This window comes from Pseudopodoces humilis, chromosome 7 (assembly GCF_049639895.1).
Source record: "Pseudopodoces humilis isolate 2021_Gansu_Grassland_sample_001 chromosome 7, ASM4963989v1, whole genome shotgun sequence".
NCBI classification, from domain to species: domain Eukaryota; kingdom Metazoa; phylum Chordata; class Aves; order Passeriformes; family Paridae; genus Pseudopodoces; species Pseudopodoces humilis.
Genome location: NC_142206.1, coordinates 40648971 through 40672684, shown reverse-complemented (window position 1 = coordinate 40672684; position 23714 = coordinate 40648971). Strand labels below are relative to the sequence as shown.

The following is a 23714-nucleotide window of genomic DNA, read 5'->3' as shown; positions in this document are numbered from 1 at the left end:
TGACCATCAGCCCTGGAGAGATGCCTGCCTGCTGCCATCCCTCTCTTAGCTGAGAAGCCACACCAATGAATCATGTCATGAAAGACTTCATCGATAAGGACAGTGCTTCTCACCTCATCAGTAATTGTGGCTGGATGTGCAGAAGCTCTGACCACTTAGAGCTGCTAAGAAAGTTTGTAGGAAATGTGATTTGAACCTACAAAAGGGTACAAAGTCAGTCTCTGCAAATTGCCAGTGTCTGTGTATCTCATCTTAGGCCCCTCAAATTCAGAGATAACTCCTGGGTTATGCTTCAGTCTCAGACTCCTCACTTATACAATAAGGGTGACAATAACATCCAAATGTTCAGCATACAAATTCATGCTGTCATAGCAGGAGGTACCCTGAAGATACTAACAAGGAAATTACTTTTTTCCTCTTCTGAGTGGAGTCTGGATACTGTGCAGTAAATAAAGCTTGAAGTCAATCCAAGTAAAGGGGAGGAAAAAAAATCCAAGCCAGCAGCTGGACAAATAGAGAGTCTCAACTGTCCTCCACTAAGGTAGGAACCTTGTGTGAAAGGGGGCAAATGGAAAGCCTGAGACAGGCAACCCTCAAACCCAACAACAAATCATGCAAGTGCCTGATTGCATTGCACTGTACATGCAGAAGGGCACTGATTACAGCAACATGGGCCACTCAAATTGCAGCCTTGGCATCAGAGCACAAATTTTCTGGTTCGTTACTTGAGAGGTGAGTGGGGGTGCTGAAGAAGATTCTTGTTTAAATGTCTAAATACATATGTAAGCAGATGTCATGCAGCCTATCAGTGTGGGGAGGACGGTGAAATGTCACCTTCTCCAGGTAGCCCCTGCATTGTTTGAGTGCAGGCCAACAGCCACACCTCATGGCCCTTGCTCCCCACCCAGGAATCAAACCCTGCATGTCTTATTCTCTCCTTCCTGTCTCCACAGTATCTGAAAGGACCAGTAAGGGATAAAAGATTCACAAAAGCTGCCCTTACTGTTCACTGGATGGCCAAGAAAGAAAACATATGACTTCTTTCACTCACCATACAACATTCAGCAGTAGGAGTGTCTGGCTCAAAATGGGAACATGTGTTTCCTCATGGAGGAAGGCTAGGTGAGTCAAACCCCCTGCAAATTATTTTGTGAAGCAGGATGAAGAGCCCTAAGGCAACACTGGTGAACCTCTCAGGAAGCTGGTGTCAAAATTACTAGGGAAACGTCAGTGTCAGTGCTGGCATTAGTTTATCAGAAACACCGGTCTGCCATCACTGCACCTGCAGGCAGTCTGTGAGCTATGACACTTCTCAGAGGAAGATTTCTCCGATCTTTAGGTACAATTCTCCAATCTCCAGGTAAAATTTTTAAAGTGCGTTTTGAGAACTCTGTGTGATACATCTGCCCTATTGCAGCAACTCCTAAGATCTGCCCACATTCTCATATTTAGACACCTCCCTGTCACTCCCCCACTAAAAATTAATTAAATTAATGTAGTTTACCACTTTGAAACCCTAAACATTTCATTAAAAAACTAGGTATCTGTTCTTACTGGGTAATTGTTCTATGCCAGTAGAGAACGAAGCTTGTACCCCAGAACTGAAGTACCTTTTATTTATATGTGAGAAGTTCTCCATTAATACATAGCAAATCTACTTGAATGGATGTTAGTGTTGGCAAAATGAATTGATATACATTAACTATCAGTTGAAACTGACTTGCCGATTTAAATGACATCCCATTTGGGACTGGGCAGATCTGAAGCAGTGGCTTAGAAATGAAAGACTATTTAAGAAACTCTAGAATCGTTTCCAATTCCAAACAGGGAGTATCTCTCTTGTCTAAAGACAATGTCCTGACAAACTGGGAAACAAAATCATTACAAAAAAACTCCAAAGAACAGACATGATAAATTACCTCAAATCCTTCACTCAAGTTTGCAATTCAAAGCAAGAAAAGCATAGTAACTCCCTACAGACCTTCAGATCACAGTTTATACTTCATACTTACCAAAATGGTCAAGGAAGCATGCAGATTAATGGAGAGCCCAATACTGTAAATCTAGTCAGATGACAGCAAAACCTCTGTCAACTCTCAAACCACTCTCAACTCAGTTCGCTTTATATCAGATAAAACACTTCTTTCATATATTGATTTATTTCCAGTTTCTATAATCAGAACAGAGATTCTGCAAGAGCCTCATTCAGAGAATACACGTCTTATTTAAAACAGAGGAATACAAGCAGGAATCTTTCTTATTTACGTGTTAACCTTAAAATAGAGTCCCAAGAACCCAGAGTCCAACCCCTATCAAACAGTTAGATCTTATGACCTCATAAAATATATGGGACATGCACAAGGTAGCTCTTCACAGACTTTGAGTAGGTGTGTTTGTGAGCTATCTCTAGGAGAGCCCTCTTTGACAGCAGGAGGAAGCTAAAATGCAATTGATAGTAGCTTTTGGCTCACTGTCTGGTGTTGTCAAAACCTGAGGGAAAATTCAAAGACTTCAGCAGTGCCCAAGGGCTCTGGTCAGGCCAGACCAGTCTCAGATCATGGCTCTCTTAGAAATGCCTCCAGCAATGAAATCTCACATGCACCAATCTAGGCAACCTAGGCTTTAGCTCCAAGTTCATTTTTATGCCCATCTGCAAGACAAAAGATGGTTTATTATTTAGTATTTCCAACGCCACAAAAGGTTTTCTACCACACAGGCATGACACTCTCTGATCCTCTTCTGATAAAACTAAACAAATTGAGCTCTCGAGTACTGACAATTATAAATATGATTGGTACAAAATTGTGCTATAACATTGCTAGAGGAAATGCAATAAATTTCTGAATTTAAAAAAAAAATAATCTTACTTTCTAGGACCTTGTACGTTGCAAAGCAGTGGTAAGAACTTCAGGTTCAGACCCAACTGCCTGAACATCACCTCCTACGGTAGTGTTACAGCAGCGTTTGGGCAGCAAAGACTAGCAGCATATTTGGATATATGAATATATGAAGCCTGAATAGCAGTTTTAGAACACTCTATAGGAAGTGTAAGTGACTCTTAACAGTTACTCTGTAACTCTGAAGAATACTTTAAGTGTAGACACTAGAACTGAATGCGTATGGATGTGGAATACCAGGCATTTTCATGCAGGAGCACAATTAAAGGTTAAATGACAAGTTTTACAGTATGAAGCTTATGAGAAATGATTTATATGGGTTAGTGGGTTACATAGGACTTGTTGACTGGGCATACAAATACATGTCAAAAAAGCCTCATCGTAAAGAAAGAACAAGACTTTTCAACCTTGCTGAAAAAAAAAGCATTGTAAGAAACAATGTCAAGATGCTGATATTAGGAAAAAAAAGTATTCCAAGAGAAGATGCTATTTACTTATAAAGAGGGTAATTAATAAGAAAATTGATTACAAACAAAGATATGCTAATCCTTACTTGATGTTTTCATCATCAGGATGTGTCCTTGTAAAAATATATTTGAATCCAGTTGCAGGATAAATACCATAATCAAAAGTTCAAAAATGTTTTCTCCAGCCTTGAAGAAAGTTTGAACATCTCTTGTACATCACTGGGCTAAGAGAACACTAAAAAAAAGTATCACTATATTACTGTTTCATCTTTATAGTGCCCCCCAGATATCCAAACTAGGTCATTGTGAGAGACAGACTACCAAGACAAGCAGACTTTTAGTCTGACACAGTACAGCCTTTTTCATGGTGTTCATCCCATTTCCTTCAGAGGTTACAAAGACAAGAGAGCAGCTTTGCAAAACACTGATGATCCTCACAGTACTGGCATTTCTGCTTTAGGACATTGAATACTGTGCTTATAACACACAGGGCTCAGCAATACTTTTTTTTTTTCCAATACTTTTTTCAGCAATACTTTTTATTGTCTGCAAGTATATTTTGCATCTTTCTCTGATATAACAGGCTGTACTAGTCCATTTTCCAGTTTTACCAATTCTTTAAGTCAGTACAAGAATTCTCTTTACAGTATGCCAGTGAGCACATCTTTTCAACTCGCTGGACTCACAGTGACAGCTATGTTTGCAGTTGGGAAGGCATTCTAGCCACATTAAAGTTGAGAAGGATGTTGAAAATTCCTTCTGTCTCCACAATGTAAATCTGTATTTTATGTCATGTGACTGAGGCCCAGCCACACCTGGTTCTTGAGGCAATGGTGCCAGTTTAGTCTCCCTGAACTTGCCTGTGGCACTATTCACTTTCTTAAAAAAGAGATGCCTTGGTATAATTAAGACATTAGGTCCTCTGTGATGAGTTCAAGCCTTTTGTACTGGGTAAAGTTAATGTCCTAAGATAATCTTGTTTTACCTCCTATATAGCAAGTGTCCTCTTATGCTTTATGCCTTAGGAAGCATTACTGTAAAGTATTTTTCCTGCATTTGATGGTACAAAAGGATGTCACAATCACAAAACACACACTGGAACAGAATACAGGGAACAAAGACACAGAAATTAAGGGTAACAATGAAAACAGAAGTTCATCTTCCTTTGATAGTCTCCTAACAGACTATTAAAACACATTTTCCGAACAAATGTAGCATCCTTCACTTTTAGTGAAAAACTCTCTGGTTACAAACTGTTCCTCAAGACAACAAAGAAAAGTTCTTATACATTTGACATAATTTCTTCCCAATATCTAAGCACACATACTGCGTTTTGTAGCATCTTCCTTCTTCAGTACAGAAGGGGTTACAATAGAAGAGGCACTCCATCATGCTTCTTGTTGTCCTTCCTACAATTTCCCTTCTCATCCTCTGCCCACTAAGCAGGTCTCTGCAACATCCACAAAATAACAGCAAGAGCATCTACAGTTTGAAGGACAGCACTAACCTACTCAATGTCATTATTCAAGAGTGATGCTGGCAAGACACACCTCTGCATACCACAATCACAAAGCTAATCTATCATTCAGTAGCACTAGTCCCAGCCTCTAACAAGTTTCTCTCCAGCTCCTGTTTTGCTGCTTTCTTCACTTGTTACTGTACCTTAAAATCATAAAAAATCCATCAGGACAGAAACTACATTATTTTAATTCAGTCCTCTCCAGTACCTACCAAACTGGGCACTAAGCCTGTCTAGAGCTCACTGAACTACTGGAAATATGCAAAGAACAACTAGAAAATGTACTTCTCTCAGCTCTTGGTTTCTCTTTCACTGAATGTCCATCTTCCCCCTATATACAGAAGTATGTCATTTTGAGATTGGCCACTGCCACCTAAGGAAACCAGTTGCAATTGCATGAGGTCTCCAGAGACAAGTAGAGGTATGTATATATACATCACCTTTTTAAAAAGATAGGAACGAGTATTGGTGGAGTGATAGGCTAGTCAGCCCTACCTCAGTCCCCTGTAGCTTTATGAAGCAAGTTTTGGAAGCCACTTCTAGACACCCAAAGGACAAAGAGATGACTAGGAACAAACAGACATTAAATGATGTAAAATCAAGCCTATGAACCTGTCTTCTATGATGGAATGATAGGCTCTGAGGATGCACAGAGGGCAGTAAGTGATGTCTCCACTGACTTCAATAAGCCTCTTGATGCAGTTTCTCACAGCACCTTCAAAGCCAGATGGGAGAGGTACAGACTGGACAGCATCCAGCAAGAAAGATCAGAGAGAAACTGGCCAGGTTAAGCAATCAATGTTTTGAGATCTGCATGGTGGCCATTTATGAAAAGCATGCCTCAGAACACTGGGATTGATAGTGTTCAAAAATCATTAGTGACCCAGTGGAAAAAGACAGAAAATACTCCCAACAAAATCAGAAATAAAGCATGTTCAGGAAGGGAGACACTGATATGCTGGAGGGTGGGAGTACCACCAAGAGGGACTTGGACAGATTGGAGGAATGAAAAGATAGAAACATCATGAAGTTAATGATTAAAATAAAATAGTTCAATTGGAAGGGACCTAAAATTAATAACTAGTGCAACTGACTGACCATTTCAGGACTGAAAAGAAATTAAAATAAGGGCTTTGTCCAAATGTCTCTTAAGCCCCAAGAGGCCTGGGGCATCAACCATCTCTCTAGGAAGCCTGCTCCAATGTTTGACCACCCCCTCTGTATGGAAGATGTATAGAAGTGTTTCCAAATGTGAAGTCTGAATCTCCCTTGGCACAGCTCTGAACCATTCCCATGTGCCCTGTGACTACATACCAGGGTGAAGAGACCAGCGCCTCTACCTTCACTTTCCCCCCCTCGGGAAACTGTAGAGTGCAGTCTCCTTTTCTTCAAACCAGACGAAACTAAATTCCTTCACCAATTCCCACAGGATATGCCTTCCAGCTTTCACCAACTTGCTGTTTATTATTTGCTCTGTTTTAAAACTACATCATGATCCAGTCAAAGGAGGGGATTATCCTGCTCCCCTCTGGTGCAATCTCACTTTGGGTCCTGTGTGCAGTTTGGGGTGTCACAATATAGGAAGGACATAAAGCTATTAGAGAGTATCCAAAGAAGAACTAAGAAGATGGTGCTGCTCCTGAACATATTTAAGAATTCCTTTTTAAAGTACATCCAGCCTTCCTAGATTGCTTTGCCCTTCAGGACTGACTCCCAAGGAATTCTGTCAATCTCCTGAACAGGCCAAAGTCTGCCCACTGGAAGTCCATGGTGGCAGTTCTGCTGGTGCCCTTCCTTACTTCAACCAGTATTGAAAACTCTAACATTTCATGGTCACTATGCCCAAGACAGCCGCCAACCACCACAACACCCACTAGACCTTTTTTTATTGGACTTGATGATCCTTGTGGGTCCCTTCCAACTCAGGATACCCTATGATTCTATAATTTAAAGGACTTTAAATGCCTTTCAGTAGCACCAGTATGATCTCCTCTATAATTTTTCCAGGTACTGGGGCTAGACTAGCAGGTCTGTGTTTCTTGCTTCGTGCCCTTCTTCTATACTAGAATAATGCTGAGTAGCTTCTTGTCAACATGGACCTTTCCCAAACTCCCAAAACCTTTGGTAGGGATTGAGAGAGGTTATGCTACAACAACTAGCTCCTTCAGTACACTGGGATGAAGCCCACCTGGCCTCATAGACTTACAAACATTCAACTGGTCCCTTAAAATCTCCGTGTACACAAACAGAAAGTCATTATTCCCACAGTAATGGTCCTCCAAATCAGAAGACAGGGCAGCCCAAGGTCTGTCAGTATTGTAGGAGACCAAGGCAAAAAAACCAGAACTGAATGGCCCCACTTTTTCTTCACTCCAATTTGTAATGTGATCATCTATAACAAATATTAGTCCAATGTTTTCCTTAGACCTCCTTTTGCTATTTATGTACTTCAGAAAACCTTGCTTGTCTGACACAACACTGGCCAGTTTCAACTCTAATCAAGTTTTGGTCTTTCATATCTTCTCCCTGCATATGTGAACTACAGCTCTGTAATTTTTCTGTGAAGCTTCACCTTGCTACCAGATATCATACTATCTCCCTTTCTGAGATTCAAGAGGTGTTCCCTGTTCAGTTAACCTGGTCTTCTGCATGGCTTGTTTGACTTTCAACAGAGAGATTACCTGCTCTTGTGCTTTTACAAAGTGATTCGTAAAAACTGACCAGCACTCAAGGAACAGCACGCTAGTAACTAGCTGATTGAGTCACCTGAAGTTAGCTCTGCTGAAATTCAGGGTAGCAACTTTGCTGACCACTTTCCTCATAAAATCAGAATTTTTAAAATTACCCATTTCATGATCCTGTGGCAAAGGCAGCCACCTAACATCATATCTCTCAAAAATCCTTCTTTATTAATAAATAACAGGTTTAAGAGAGGAACTTTCCTAGTTGGCTCACTGAGTGCTTGTGACTACAAATTATCTTCAAAATACTTCATGAATTTCCAGACTTGTTTGTCACAGTAGTATGGTATTCCCAGGTCCTGTCTGAGAAGTTGAAGTGTCCCATAAGGACAAGGAGAGTGACAACTGGAGAGAAAACAAAACTGAAAAAAGACTGGGGAGTCCTGGTGGACAAGAAGTGGAATATTAGTGAGCTGTGTGTCTTTGAAGCAATAATCACATACTGGACCACCTTCACAGAAGCACAACTACCAAATCAAAGCATGTTATTACTCCTTTTTACTCAAGTAATCCACATGGGAAGCAATATCATTCACACTGTGAACTCTCTCTGTGTGAGCAGAGTTCTAAAAAATCTGCCTTAGATGAAAAAGAGAGGCAAAACAATGGACTTACTTTATTCATCTAAAAATACTGTAGATATTAAAATCTGTATCAAGTTACTAAATATGAGATAATCTGAAGATATATTTTGATAAATACCCTGGAGTAACAAGATACATGATCCATTTAGCTGGCCTACCACTCAGGACAATCAAATTTGGTTGAGAATCTGACTAACTTGTAAATGGAGTCTAACCTAGAAATAGGAAAGACAGGACAGCTGCAATAGTTGGAGTCTCCTGGAACATCCAGAAAGTTGCCATGGCAGGAAGTGTGGCTTGTCAAGACAAGACCTGCCAAGACCTGTACATTGTACCCATGTACAGCCATGGGTACAATCAGCCTTAAAAGGCAAGAAATACCTCCTAGGAGCTTACAACCTAAGTAAGGGCTTAACCAGATAACACTGCTACTGTCCTCAATAGGAAAATCTGACAAATTCTCTTCCCTAGCCCCCTGAGAAAAATCACATGATGCATTGCAACCCACCCCTCCAACACTACAATGAGAAAAATGCTCTTGATTCCCTAAGACCTTTCTTGAAAAAGTTTTTAAAGCATCCTGACATCACAGAAAAGAAAAAAACTACTTTGGACAATACTCAGAATGTAGCAAGATATATCACAATTGATTTTTAAAAGGGAATACAATGCGTAAAATATAAAATTTTAGCTGACTGATCAGTATTCTGAGTAAGTCTGTTGAATAGACAAACTATGAGAGGTGGTGGAGGATACTCCATGAGATCAAAAACACTCAATTTCACAAATGCTCTTTTAGGGATCCTATCATTGGAGCAGCATGCAGTTTAGATTACAAGGTTTCAAATCCTAATTTTTATCTGCAAGTTGTCAGGAGAACGTGACCACCTTTCCCATTCACTGTACTCATGAGTATTAGATACTGCTCTGCAGGTTTACCTTCTCTTCAGATGTTTTAGATTACAGGCCCTCCAGTGCTGAAATTTCCTGTGTTACCCCTTAGGCACCACTGTTCAAAATAGCTACAAGTAAGACGAAGCCATGACAATTTTAAAACAGGAACACTTCTTCCTTCACAAACTGCTACAGCTTGTCCTGTAATTCAAATGGACTTCTGTATTCCTTCATTAAGGTAAGAAGGGTTTCCCTGTTCTAATTACTTCTAAAATGTACCACCCAAATAAAAAAAAAGAATAAAAAAGAGTTTTGAGAAGGATTTATAGTGACAGATCTGACAGTTTGCTTGTGATGCAAAATATAAATCCAATTTGGATGTCTCCCCAAGAATAAGTAGGTATTAGAGGATCAGACACAGTGTGCATATAGTATAACTATATTTGTCAATCATGATTTAGCAAGTCATTCAGTTTGTTTCATGTATATTATGATCATTTCCCATTTTAATACACAGTTAATATAAATCACCGCTTCATGTTCCCCCAGTAAAATCTGTCCCTCAGTCATTTGATTCATAAGAGAGCAGAACACTGCAAAATCACTAAAATCAAGCAAATTTTGCTATCTGATTAAGAGAACTAGATGCATAGCCACAATCAAAATAGATTTTACAAGTTTAAACTGTCCTGTCTGAAAGCTCCACACAAGGAAAGCAAAAAGTTCTATTCATACAAATAGATCCTGTTTTTAAAGGATTTAAGAAGCTGTGAGGCCACTTGTTCCTTGGCACATACTATACAGGTACATATTCTGAAAACATAGTCCAAGATAAGCTCCAGAGTTATTAGAGAGAAGAAACCCTTGTCCATATATTCTGCAACACAGAAGGTAACAGCAGACCAAGTGGAAGTTCTATGAAGAGAATCTCTTCAGTGTACACTGCAGTGTAATGTGCAGTCATCAGCAGGTGGAGACACCTCCAGTAGATATAGCAGACAGTACTTTTGAAGGGAGAGAGAGCACGATACAGAAGGAGTCTGATCTATACCCATAACGCTCTGACCTCAGGTGACACTTTAAATGGCTTTTTTGTTCAATGGCATGTTAACTTCAACAAGCATCCTTTAGAAACACTAACAGACATTTTTTAATTTAAACACTGAGATACGGATGTTTTGTGTAATCTTCTACCATACTGCAACAATATTCAAGGGTCTCGGTTTCTATCCAGGACACCAGCTTGCACATTTACATCCAAGTAGCTCTCCCAAATCCTTATCCAGTAGGAGGTTTAGGAATGAACATGCAATACACAAGACTGAAGACATTCAGAACAAGGGAGAAGGAAAAGGTCTAACGGACAAATGCTGCCTGTGAGCTAATGGCAATTTCTACATAGACAAGCACCATATTTGCTTTTCCAGAAGCAACATGATTTGAGTCCATTAGCACATGGCCAGAAAACATTCTGCTAATACGGGATTCAGGTTTCATGTTTCAATGTGTTCGTATTCCCTCCTCATTCCCCAGCCAAGAAATCCTTCTGGCCAGGAAGCAAGCAGAGAGAGACTCCAGCCTCCCTGAATGGCAGTGGGACTTCCACCCTGAAAATGCCAAATACACAAACAAGCAACATGTCCAGGGGGTGATTAAACATCTGAAAACCCAAAAGAACCTGTACATGACCCATTACATATGAGCTGGAACCAGGGAAAGAGATGAATTCTTAATAAATACAGTGATAGCAGGAAACTTTCTAAAAGCCACTGCAGTCTCAACACTGATTACCTTTTCTTAAGCACAGATTCACAAACATGACTTAGGTGTGTGAGGCACACAGACCTGCCTGGATGATGGCACGCATCACGCACCAATACTGAAGATACCACTACTGCCAAACAAGATGTTTAGTGCAGACAAACACCAGAATCAAACACTTCCAAAATCGAGCAAGCTTTTACAGTTACAATGCTTCCTTTTAGCTGTATCCAGGGCTCTTCTCTGGTGGCATTTTAAAAAAGTTACTGGAGGCAGCAATAGTAGATTTCTCAGCTGCTGGTGTTTTCCCAGTCCACTCAGAGTTCTGGGATCTCAAGGATGGTGTTGCTGGTAGCTCTGACTCTGCTGCATCCATGTGAACAGATAAAGTTGCTGGAATATAAAATTGCAGGAAAGGGGAAACAGAGGAAGACAGTAAGAAAGGGCAATAAAAAAAAATTAGAACAACTGACTTCATGGCAAATCCCTCATATATATAATTTAATTTATAATGGTATTATTTATTAAATTTCTAGAAGTTCTCCATCCAAATTCCTTTGAAATAGAGGTTCTTGATAGCATTAATGATTTTGCTCTAATGATTCACATATTCAAAACTCCAAGTTCCCAGTCCACTAACTGGTTTCCTTAGTCAGAGCTCCTGCTGAAAATCAAAAGTTTTAGCTACCCCATATTTAAAGTGAATCAATTCACAATCACTCATCTCAAAATAACTTGGACTCTTTGCAAAGACTCAATTAACTCTCTGCTTGAGACTTTCAAAGTCGCTGAAGGTGTGGCAAAATTTGGGTTGCTAAGCTCATCTAAAGAGGAAAATATACCTCTCCTCACCCAGTAAGGGCAGTACCATGAACCTCCACATATAACCAACATGGTAAATCAGCATATTATGACAAGAAACTGCTTGCCAAACTAGGTTGAAATCCCTTCTCATTTTCTCAATACAACCACTACTTCAAAATGGGACAGGCTATAATAGCCAGAGAGATTTGCAGATCCATAGCTCAACCCAACAGTCACCCAAATTTCCAGAAGGATTGTCAAAAACCTAGAGGTATGAGAGTTTACTCCAATTCTCAGTACTCTGAATCACTCAGTCCTCACAAGCAGAACAGGGCCAGGTAAAGAAGAGTAATTGCCATACGAGTCTTTGGGGCAAACAGAATATTTTTAACAAGTAACTACTTCAATACAAAACATATTTCTTCATTGTAGTCTCACAACAAATAATAGTTGTTTGTGTGTTGTAATTACAAGTTGCATCTGCTGCTCTGTAGTGGATAAAGAGTCCACAGCAAGCCTCAACTAGAGGACAGATTGCTTTGAAGTTTAAATAAAAAGTTGGTTCAATGCTTGAGATTCCACATTCTGTACATCCAAAACAGTGAGTCATTCCCATACAGCTACAACACAGCTGATAAAAGTACCTTGCAATTTTACATCCAGCTCATCATCTTCCTCCATCTGAAGGTCATACGAGACATGAAAAACCCCCAACAATTAAGTCAGTCCTTAAACTCACAATCACTACCAATACTAGACTATGTACCCCTTGCTAGCAGCCTTCCCACTCAGGCTCTTCATCTTTCCTCATAAAACAAAAGAAAAGGACTGAAACCGGCTTCTTGTTTCTAGGTATGACAAAGAGTGAATAATTAGCAAGAAATAGGAGAGGGAAAATTCACCAAATTGCTATTACTCATCAGACTGTTCTCAAATAAGCAGTTTCACAGGCTGCTGTCACCTTTTTTACAGGCTAAGTATGAATACTTGCCAAGACAGACAAAAATTTATTTATGCAGATTTTTTACCCCAGACTCATCGTAATAACTGATTAGGATGCCAGTTACCATGTGCACTGCTACATACATAGAGGATTGAACCACATAAACATTAAAAACATCAGTGTAAAGATGCTTCTTTTGGACTATGACAGGTTTATCATAAGAAAAAAAAGTAGTTGTTCACCGTTTATTGCACAACCATCTGTACTTGTGGCCTATTCTGGCAAAATGAAGACAGACGTGACAGTCTTCATCAGATTCCTTTCAAACTAGAGAACAGCTTCTATGAGAAGCTATTTCATGCCATATTTCTCAGACAAGCTCTACTGTGCCACTGGAGATATTATTCCAAGTCTACATTCTAGACTAGATTCTAGTCTGCAGTGGAAAGTAACTAAACACAAGGACACTATCCATGACTTCGAATCAGATCACTGAAAGGTCAAAGGACCTTTATCACCAATGACCTTCTTCCTCCCTAGGCACTGGCTGTTGGTCACTGAGTTGGACAAATCTCTGGTCTAATCCAGTAGTCAGCCTTAACTTCCTCCAGATTTCCTTATTCTACTGCCAAACTACACCAGCCAGATTTTTGTTCTCATCTGGTGAAGGCCTCATGCTTTAGGGCTCAAACTGTTTGTTTGCATAGTGTGGAAAACATGAATTTTCAGTTCTCTCTGAATATTTGCATAAGTTTTCCCAATTTAATTTTGATAAAACTCACTTCCTGAAGTGCAAATTAATTTTGAATTTTCTGCCCACTTTTTGTTGTTCTCAACAGCTCAGTTATGGTATTTAGGCCAGTTAGCCTCAGAGAGCAGTATTAATACCAGAATTTTAATACTACAGCAATACAACAGAGACGCAAGGCACTTCTACAGTAATGCAGTTTTTTGATGTTCATGCAAGGGTCTCTGCATGAAAGTATGTGAGAAGACATGGAATAAATTTAGTTGCTTGGTTTCCAAATAAACATTATATCTAGGTGCCTTTACTCATACCTGCACTGAGGAAGGAAATAGCACCCACATTTCATGTGCCTTTTATAAGCATCTTCTGATTTCAGCCAAATTCAACTCAAAACTTTCTGTGGATGGTGGGGGGGTGAGACGACAGGGGAAGATTTGTAGCTGCATGTTTAAGAAAGAAGCTAAATTCATCACAATGACAGGGGATAGTGTTGGCAGAGATTTGAGCTATTTATTCTTTTAGGAAAATCCTATAAAGAATGACATGAGGAAGCCTCTATCTGCAGTCTTGTTCATCACACTGGTGAGGAGTCCGATAACAGATGTATGCAGTAGCGTGATTTAGTGCCGGGAGCTGGCCCCTGATGTGTATTAATACAGCGGCAAAGCGGAACGAGCCCCTCTTCATCACTCATCTCTATAAAAGAGGTGGAATCCGAGATGGCCCGATGTTCGGCAGAGCAAGCCCATTTGTTCTGCTGACTGATGAAGCCAGCTCAGGCTGTGTCCTTCACCTCCATGGGGCACTCAGGTTGCAAAAAAGGAGATCACTGAAGCAGGACCTGGTCAACAAGTGAGACGAGAGCAGTTGGACTCAGCGAAGGAGCTATTTAAAGGTGAAGAAATCCAGCACTCTGTGCCTGCATGACAGGCATGGGCCTGCATTTTGATTTACGTGTGTTTCACCTTTTGCAGAACACCACAAACATAAAAAGCCTCAGAAGTAAAAAAAATGAGGCTGCTCTGACTCCTCAGGCACATGTATATGGCATTTATATAGGGGTGAGTAGATGCATGGCAAGGGAGAAAAATCTTTATCTCATCAATATCCAACATAAGAGTGTCCAATTCTACATTATTGCAGAAAGATACTTCATATCTTTTTAGACATTAGTAATTCCATAGCAAAATCTCCTTTGTCAGAAATTACATCAGATTCCAGAAGTTTCCAAGTTAGATGTCCAGGTTGTGCTTCAGCTGTAATTGGGAGTCTATAGTAGAACATCATTTAGGACATAGCTTCAGCTACCCAATCACAGATGTTTCTTTCCACAAGTCAGTATTGCAGCAAACCCTGCCCACAGCTGTTCACTTGGCTGAGGATATTTCTAAACAGGGTCTGAGGAAGAGATCTTTACCATTTCTGACCATTTGCAGACCTTGTATCTTGATCATCAGCATAAGCATCAGCCTGTACTCTACTAATTAGACTTCTTCCTTATTTTGTACTACATAATAATCCTCTCTCCCTCATCCATAATAAGAAAGCTTTCCAAGCCCCTGTGCTATTTTCCAGAGCTAAGCTTCAGTCCAGATGCACTCTCAACTCTTCCAAAAGTGTTCACTATACAATTTGCCTAATCGGGGAAGTACAACTTAAATAGCATTTTGAATCATGTAGGCATGGACACAGAAGCTCTCCTTATAGAAAGTGATCAGCAATGCAGTACAGAATACATTCTGAATAATAAGTAAATGGACAGGTAACAGGGGACAGTGAGACATTAGCACTCATACCAAGAAAATCTAATATTCCAGTGCTAAGATTCTGTGATTTCGGATACTACCCTTTTACTACAGAAGCTTGAATATGGAATATATGGAATACTCAAAAGCCAGGAAAGAATAACCTAAATAAATAATCAATAATAGAAGAGACTTTTGCTGAATAACAGATTACTAATGTTCTTTTCTTTTTTAATACAGAACCCTTCTGAAAGTTTGCAATCCAGACCAATGGCCTGGAGAGAAAACTCAGCATTCTTCCCTACTTCATTATTCTGTCTATCCACCAGCCCAAGGAAGAAACAAACTTCTTCCTATTAATCATCAGTTTATTTGGTCTTCCCCACTGTTTTCACATCTCCATTTTTTCCACCATCTTATCCACTACCTTGTTACTGGATTACAAGAATATTTATTTAATAAACTAGTTGAAAGAACATGTGTCAGTGGATAGTAGCAAGATAGGGTAAGGTGAAAGAACAGAAAGGAGCATCCTAAACCCCACCATGTTCACCAGACTAAAGCTTTTTCATATTCTAATGACTAATCAATGACTTTTCAGAAAACTGCCGCATGAAAATAGACCAGCATTTTGAAGACTACATCCACGTAACAAGAAAAAACTATTTTCATCCAGAAGAGTAAGACAACCACCAAGGGAAAAAGTGGTTTCACCTAGTGATGATACAAAAATTGCCAGATTTTAGCTCCTGTGAAATTGTCTACAAATACCCTGGTAAAGGGCATCAGAGCCACCAGCTAATGCCAGCCCAACACTAAAGGAGCACACCGTGCACACTGATAGCTCTCTATTACCACGAACTGCATGATTTAGGATAGTGGAAATAACACCTTATGAAGAAGTAAATTACTATTCACAGTAAGGTGAAGCACTGCAAATTATATTAACTTAACATTGCTACACTGCCAAAAATTTGTTTAGTAGGCAGCTTTTGATGCTATGCAAAAACACATGATATGCTCTCTCACACATTTCATTAGTTTCAAACCAAAGTAACATCACGTTTGCCTATGGCATTTTGCTCAAAAGGGACATGACTATAAAAATGCTGTCAGGTTACCTGATGTTTGGCTAGACATGGAGGCTGCAGCTGGCTTTCGTTTCCTCTTGATGTCCCTTGAACATGGTGGTCCCAGGTGGACATTTGCTTGCCTATGGAGAAAATGAAACAAACTAAACTCCACTCCAATATCACATTTCTGTAAGACTGACCAGTCACATCCAGCTCCTTCTTAACTAGTAAGTAGCACAACCCAAAAGTTTCTCAGGGAGTTTTGCTGTCATTCTTTGGCAATATAAATTATGCTCCCATTTCCTTTAAGAGCTCATACATAAACTGCTCAGAAGAATAATTATATCTTAGCCTTTAAATTAAAAATTATATCTTTGCCTGTTTATTTGTTAACTCCAAACTAACTCCTTGCATCCATAAAGATGTGATCAAGCAGTTATACGGCATGTGTCCTACCATTACTTCTATATGCAATAATAAATGGCTGCAAGATTGCTCTTTATATAAACTGTGTGATATTTGCTCCTTAGTCAGAAATTATTTTGCAATCTATTTGGTACTGTAGAGTCATCTTAGAATGTACCTATAACACCAAATGTCCATGCATATTATTTCTACTACAACAGTAAGTTCGTAAAGCTAGGAATGCAAGACTGTCTCACATGTTTTTAAAATCATTATTTCCTTATCAAAGTGCTGTGTAAACAGCTGAATCTGACTTTTGGCAGCCTTGTTGTACCTCTAAACTGGCTGAAAGGCATAATCTGTCCTGTTAATATCAACTGTTAAGTCTGAAGCCTACTGATGGCCGTTTCAGTTTAATCATTTGCCAATTAAGAAGTAGCCATTTGCCAATTAGGAAGAAATCTGTATTGTTGGAACTGACTTGAGCTGAGAACTCCTTCAAGTCATATACCTGTAAGGAAGCAGAGAACTTTAACTCACAAATAACAGTCTTTACAGCAGACCAGAGAACTTCCTCAAATACCATCCATAATGAATATAAATGCATAATTTAGAAATTACATTGGGTTCAAATCCCTTCTTTGTCTGATGTAACAGACTTCCTTTAGCAAGTTCCTTGGTCATTCTTACCATCAGATCTGATGTGCAAAATACAGAACTACAGTGCAAATAATATCAGTTAAAGACTGTGAGGAGCTTAGATGGTATGAAATTTGGAACCATGTAAGTTTTGATGACTAAGTGCTGAAAAGCTTCACTATCTTCAAAGTTTGTTATTTTGATCTTTTTAAAACATCCTGAAAGTTTAACAAACACTTTTATCACATACTAAAGCCTTTGAAATATAAAAAAGGAAAAATCCATGGCTTTCTATTTCCACTACAGAAATCTATTAAAAAAACCAAACCCACATATTTACAATATGTATTGTTTTAGAACCTGTATTTATACAAAATCAAATTGTGCTATTGTATCTATACAGAACAGTGTAGGGACCACAAAGAAATTCCTACACTAGTCCAGTCTATAAATTGTTTGAATGCTGCTGGGTCTATCTACTTACCTGAAAAAAAAGTGCAACCACTAAATAAAGGAATTAAACTACTGTTCCATCTTCTCAACTAAAATTCAAAAGTTCTACAAGAAGTCTATAAGATCTGTCCTCTATATCTGACATTAAAGAACAGTTTCAAAAATTTTTAAATTGTGCTATATTTCGCAGTCAGTTTTTTAAACCTGGGAGCATATATTAATACAACCAGACAAAGAAGTCTCCTGAGGGGATTGAGTGTACTCTCAGTAAACTCACCAAAAACCAAGTGCTGGGTCCTTCACTTTGGCCACCACAACCCCATTCATTGCTGCAGGCTGGGGGAAGGGTGGTTGGAAAGCAGACCAGAGGCAAAGAACCTGGAGGTGCTGCTCAGCAGCAGCTGAACATGAGCCAGCATGTGCACAGGTGGCCAAGGCCAGTGCCATCATGGCTTGGATCAAGAATGTGGTGGCCAGCTGAACCTGAGAAGGGATCATTCCCCTGTATTCAGTGAGGCCACACCTCAAGTCCTATGTTCTATTTTGGGCCCTTCACTACAAGAACACTGAGGTGCTAGAGCATGTCCAGAGAAGGGCAATGGAGCTGGTGAAGGCTCTGGAGCACAAGCCCTTTGAGGAGCAGCTGAGGGAGCTGGGGGTGTTTAGCCTGGAGAAAAGAAGCTCAGGGAAGAACTTATCACTCTCTACAACTACCTGAAAGGAGGGTGTAGCCAGGTGGGGGTCTCCCAATCAACTGGCAGAAGAATGAGAAGACAGTCTCATGCCGTGCCAGGGGAGGTTCAGGCTGGATATCAGGACTTTCTTCAAGGAAAGGGTTGTCAGACATTGGAATGAACAGCCCAGGGAGGTGGTTGGAGAAAGCATCCCTGGAGGTGAAAAGCTTTCAAAAATACTGGCACACCTACAGAATGCACACTCAAATCTCTCACCTCTAATTAACTTGTGGATGCTAATTAACATGTGGATCATGCTTTTGATCATGATTATAACACGGGCTATACAGTGTTTTTACATAGCTGTAACCATGTATTCTGAAACATCTAAACACACATAGCCTGAAGAAAAGATCCTGTTTTTTATTTTGCACCAGTGACACAGTATTAGATTACTAACTGCACAACTACATAATTGTATATAATAATCTAATTAATTTTAATTCATATAAAAGTAACAAAAATAATTTTAAAATGTTCCCTTTTTAATTTTATGAACTTACACCAACATTAGCCAGTTGATACTTAGAATCACTATGGACTAGAAAAGAAGTATGCACTATCATTTCCAAGAGACTATGCAATTTTTCCAGCTCACAAATGTTACAGCAAGATTTTGCCTAAGAGCTCCTGGCTCTCAGCTACATATTCAAACATCTACACTTACCCGATGATTACACAAGAGGTTAAAAAAATCAAAATGAAAACAGAATAATCTCAAAATCCCTTATTGTAGTGGAAGTAAAAGCAAATAATACTTCAGTTGAAGACTACTAGCAAGAATGCTGTATCTAGTAGCCCTGCCTCTAAGATACAAAGGCTCAGAGGTCATAAATTGTCTCTGTAACATGTTTTTCATTCAGGTTTATCCCTTATTGATCACCCACGCTTCAGTTAGTAAATCAGGAACCTATTGATTACTCACTGGCTCTGACTGACCCAGTGGTAAAAATGTCATTTCAAGTGGCTGGTGCACTTTACAGGCACCATAAATCTGCATGCAGGGAATCTCTAGGTGGTAAGTACCTTGGGAGAGAGAAGAGCAGATGACTGCATTCAGGGATGATAGTCCTCATTAAGGCATGGACAGAAAGCATGTCTGAGGTATAGCTTATGAAATATGCAGATTTTTGGTAGATATCTCACTTTTCAATGTAAATTTCTAGTAACTAGCTTGCATGAAGATCTCTATCAGTGAGATAATAGAATTAGTGAATCCCAGTTTAACAGCAGACTCCTACAAACACCACCACCACCACTTCGAAAGTCAAGTCATGGATATGCACAGTTCCCAACAGAGCGGTGGATAGGCTGAATTATAAAACATGAAAATATTACAAGTAGCAACGATGAATTAGTTCTCCTGAACTTTAGCAACTCTTCTGAACAGTTAAAAATTACTCTAAAGTAGACTATAACAGGAAAGGCTGACAGAAAATACGTATTTGCGCATTGTCTCAACCCTCTCTGTGAAGATCTGGGACTAAACTTACAAACTAGAATAGGACTTACACTATCTTTCCTAGCCTTCAATCTCTTCTGCTAGGCGTCCATGCTTTCTTCAGTGTTGCATAAACAGAAATGAGAAAATAATTCCCTGATTTCTTTTGGACTATGAAAGGTTTATCATAAGAAAAAAAAATTTGCAGTGTTTAGTCACAGGTGGATGTGACCAACTATGAGACTAACATGAAAACATAGTTTACAATCTAGAGATGATTGAAATTCTAACCCTGGAAGAGAAAAAGGAGAACACACTTAGAGCAACATATCAGGGTCAAAAATGTGGCTGTTTTGTTGGCTGCAATATATTCAACTCACATAGCAGTCACTGCCAGGAGTTAGTAAATGAAAAATTACACATGTATAGGAAAAAATGGCTTTCAACAATATGAGAAGTCTATAGTGTCTTTTTGACAGTGATAATATTTTTTGTAATCACACTAAAGGAATCATTCAGGAAATACTTTTTGTCTTTTGTTTTTGTTTTTAACATAGTACTTATGGTACTCAGTTCTGCATGCAGGTCATGGTGGAGAAAAAACAGGCTTTGTTATGCAGAAAGATTAAATTCATGGTAGTCTCCAATGTGTCAGAAGTAATTCTTCCTTTCATTTCTTTTCCGCATATTTATTCTATGTCTTTATTTACATGCTTTTTAATGACCAGTACCTGCATACACAGGACTCCCACCTCACTTCTACAGTTTGAGATGACCATGCACTGGAGCTTGACACTATTTTACATCTACCACAGTATTTCAACAAAAATTTTCAAGAGAAAATTAGGATTGGTAATATAATCTGTAGGAGAAAATACAGAGCACAAGCAGACACCAGCCCACAAAGAATCTTACTGAACAGCATCAGGACCCTGAAAGCTTCTCTATCTGTGAAATCTAAATTGTAGCATGAAGTCTACTCTTTTAAAATTCAGGGTGAAAATCAGCTCAATCTCACAACAAAGGTCTCTGAAGTGGCCATACAGAGCTAAACGTGACAACCTGTGGCCTTCTTGGAGGCAAGAGGCACACTGCACACTTGGGGGTGTGTGCCTCTCACGGTCATCTCGTAATATTCAGCTTGTCTGCTTACACTCTTTATTCTAACCCTATCCTTAGAAGAAGCAAAGCATGTGGATTATACAGTGAAAGTGAGAGGCAGTCATTAGTCTACTACTATAAAAACAAGGGATGTTATTATCCTCATGTTAAAGTGAATGTTAATAGAGACTGCCTTTTAACAAAGATACTGCTACTAAAACTCCACACAGCCCAGCTGTTGCTGTTGTGATGCTCTATTCAGAGCAAACACAAACCAAATGAAAGGCTCTTTCTCTAAGCCCTGAGGTGTTACCTGAGGCTGTTGATGGTGGCTTCACAAAATTAATAGTAAAAGCAGAAATCTTCCTCCTCTTTGACTACAGAGCCAGCTGGGCACCAGTCTAATCTGCACATAACACGTGTAAATCAATACAAGTTGCTCATCCTATCTGCATGCAAAGCTCCCGCACACACAAGTGGTTCTTGCTATCACATCCCAGTGTAGATATTCCCGATGCACAGCAGTCTCCTATGCACTGCAGAGCCTCTTGGGAAAGCTTCTAGAGCACATTTTCAGACTCCAAAATCTCTAATAGTTTAGCTCACTTCTTTGATCATCCAAATCTCATAGATCTTCAAGAGAAGCAGTCTGTTCCCCAAGTAAGCATTATAATGATGTGGCAATTCTATTCCTAAAAGTCTGCATGTGGCAAATGCAAGTGAATGCATTTTCTTCCTGTTTTCCATGTAAGCACTCTAAGCAGAGAATATGTGATCCCATATATTATATTCCCTATTTTCACACTGAATCACACTGTATCTGTGCCAGAAAGACTCCTACTGTTTGCCAGATCTGCTGAGTACACAGATTTGAAATAGCAAGGAAAAAAAAAATATTCTGAAGCCAAGGGGAATTTATTTTTCACTCCAGAGAATTAGGATTCATCAAAATGGGAATATTAGGCTTCAGTCAACTGCATGTGACACTAGGTTGATAGCTGCTGTTCATTGCATGCCTGTCAGAAGAATTCAGCTATATTCCCAACTGGAATATTAGCCAAGCTTTAGCAAAGAAGACATGAAAATCCTCCAGCTAAATGGAAAAAGAGTAAAAAAAAAAAAAACAGGGAGATAGGCTGCCTAAAATGAACTGGATACTGTCTTGCCCAAGCAGGAAAGTAAGGAATTGTGGACATCTGTTCACTCCTTCAGCTGCCTCAGAAAAGGCCTGATATTGCAGGCATTCCCTGTATTTCCACATGCTTGGGTAAGAGGCAGAAATATCAAGATCTCTGTGCACAGATAAAGAAGTGGCAGAACAATATTTATTTTCACAAAAGTATTTCTAGAGCTAGAACTAGAATTTGAGATATTCAAGTCTGTTCAGTTTAATAGCACCACCAAATGCAGAGTATGGGGCAACTGGCAGCAAATGAGGAGATCACTCAGCCCCCCTATATCTTTATCCCATATTCCACGCAAATGACAGACTTGCTTCTATATCAGATTAAACTCTAGATTTACAGTTAGTATTAACAAAGTACATGCAAAGCAATTTTCTTTATCTGTGTTACTCAAAAGTCTAATACAGTTCTTCAAGTCTCCACCTTCAACATCTACCTACCATCCAAGGTCCACTTTTCCTATGACCTCCAGTAGGAATATTTAATTGGGTTTTTTTCACTCATAATCCTATTTTCAAGGCTAGGCAAATAATAAACAGCATTAGGGACAATTTATCTTCTACCTTTCTCTCTTATTCTGTCTACTATTCAAATTAAAGGGAACATTGGTTCTAGGCTCTTCTGAAACTCTTACCTTGACTCAAGGGAATAGCATTCCATCAGCCAACAATCTACAACATCTTCTCAGCTACAGAATATTGAATAACCAACATCTAATAAGGTACTCAATTTCAGCCTATACAAAATCCTCTTAAGCAGAAGGAGCTCAACAACAAAATTCTGTTCAAACCACTCCTCTCAGAGAGGCAAACAGGCAGAGGGGAAAGAGGGAAGGATCCCCTGAGTTGCCCATCTAAGTCTATACTTACTTGCTTTTAGCAGTCTGCATCATGAAGTCAAAACCTTAACAGACAAGACATGATTAGCAAACGTTTTGTGCTCTTAAAGGAGAGTAATTATAGGCATGTGAAAAAAGAAGAGATCCCTGAGGTACTCTTCCTTGCATGCCTCCCGAGAGGCAGCAGGGCCATTAAAAATTCCATGATGAAGAGGAAAAACAGTCTGGGAACAGCCAGGAGGCAATACAGCAAATTAATACACCAGCCATCCCTTGGGAAGACTGCAAGAAAGCAGAAAACTCTCCTTGCTTCACAAAATAAAATTATACCACTAATGATAACAGTCACCACACACAAAACTGCTTCTAATGATGGGTGTGAAATTCCCAGTGCTGTACATACACTTTGAATGAAAGCTCTTCTCATCACAGACATAAATCAAGAAAGGTAGTGTACGATTTTTACTGCCTTTCAAATAAGACTTCCCAAGGAACCTTCCACATAGGCTTGTCAGTGTCAAGGAGGAGGTTCTTTCTCAAGACTCAGCTGCACTCAGTACTTTGGCCTTCAGTTCTGCCTAAACAAAAGTACTGGGTTGCCAGTCTTCCAGATAAACTGCACCAAAATGATTGAGACAAAGAAAATAGTTTCACAGCAGAGAGAAGACTCCACTCAGTAAATATACTCTACTGGACATGCTCCATGATAGCAGAAACAAAGCAGACAAAGGAGATTTTGCATG

At 39.4% G+C, this 23714-nt stretch overlaps 1 protein-coding gene across 14 annotated transcripts in view; it reads right to left on the bottom strand.

Annotated features, from left to right (window-relative positions):
• Positions 1-1467: 1467 nt before the first annotated feature.
• Positions 1468-23714, bottom strand: part of GPATCH2L (G-patch domain containing 2 like) — a 41441-nt gene continuing 19194 nt past the window's right edge. For 7 of the 14 annotated variants that reach the window (XM_088057389.1, XM_088057391.1, XM_088057387.1 and 4 more), the window contains 2 exons: positions 16225-16316; positions 1469-11256 (listed from right to left, as the gene is read on the bottom strand). In XM_088057389.1, coding sequence (XP_087913515.1) covers positions 11084-11256; positions 16225-16316 — 265 coding nt within the window. In that variant the 3' untranslated portion in view covers positions 1469-11083. Of the gene's footprint in view, positions 11257-14072; positions 14200-16224; positions 16317-23714 lie in introns of those variants that run through there. The other 7 variants (XM_014249903.2, XM_088057394.1, XR_015772883.1 and 4 more) reach the window with 6 other exon arrangements.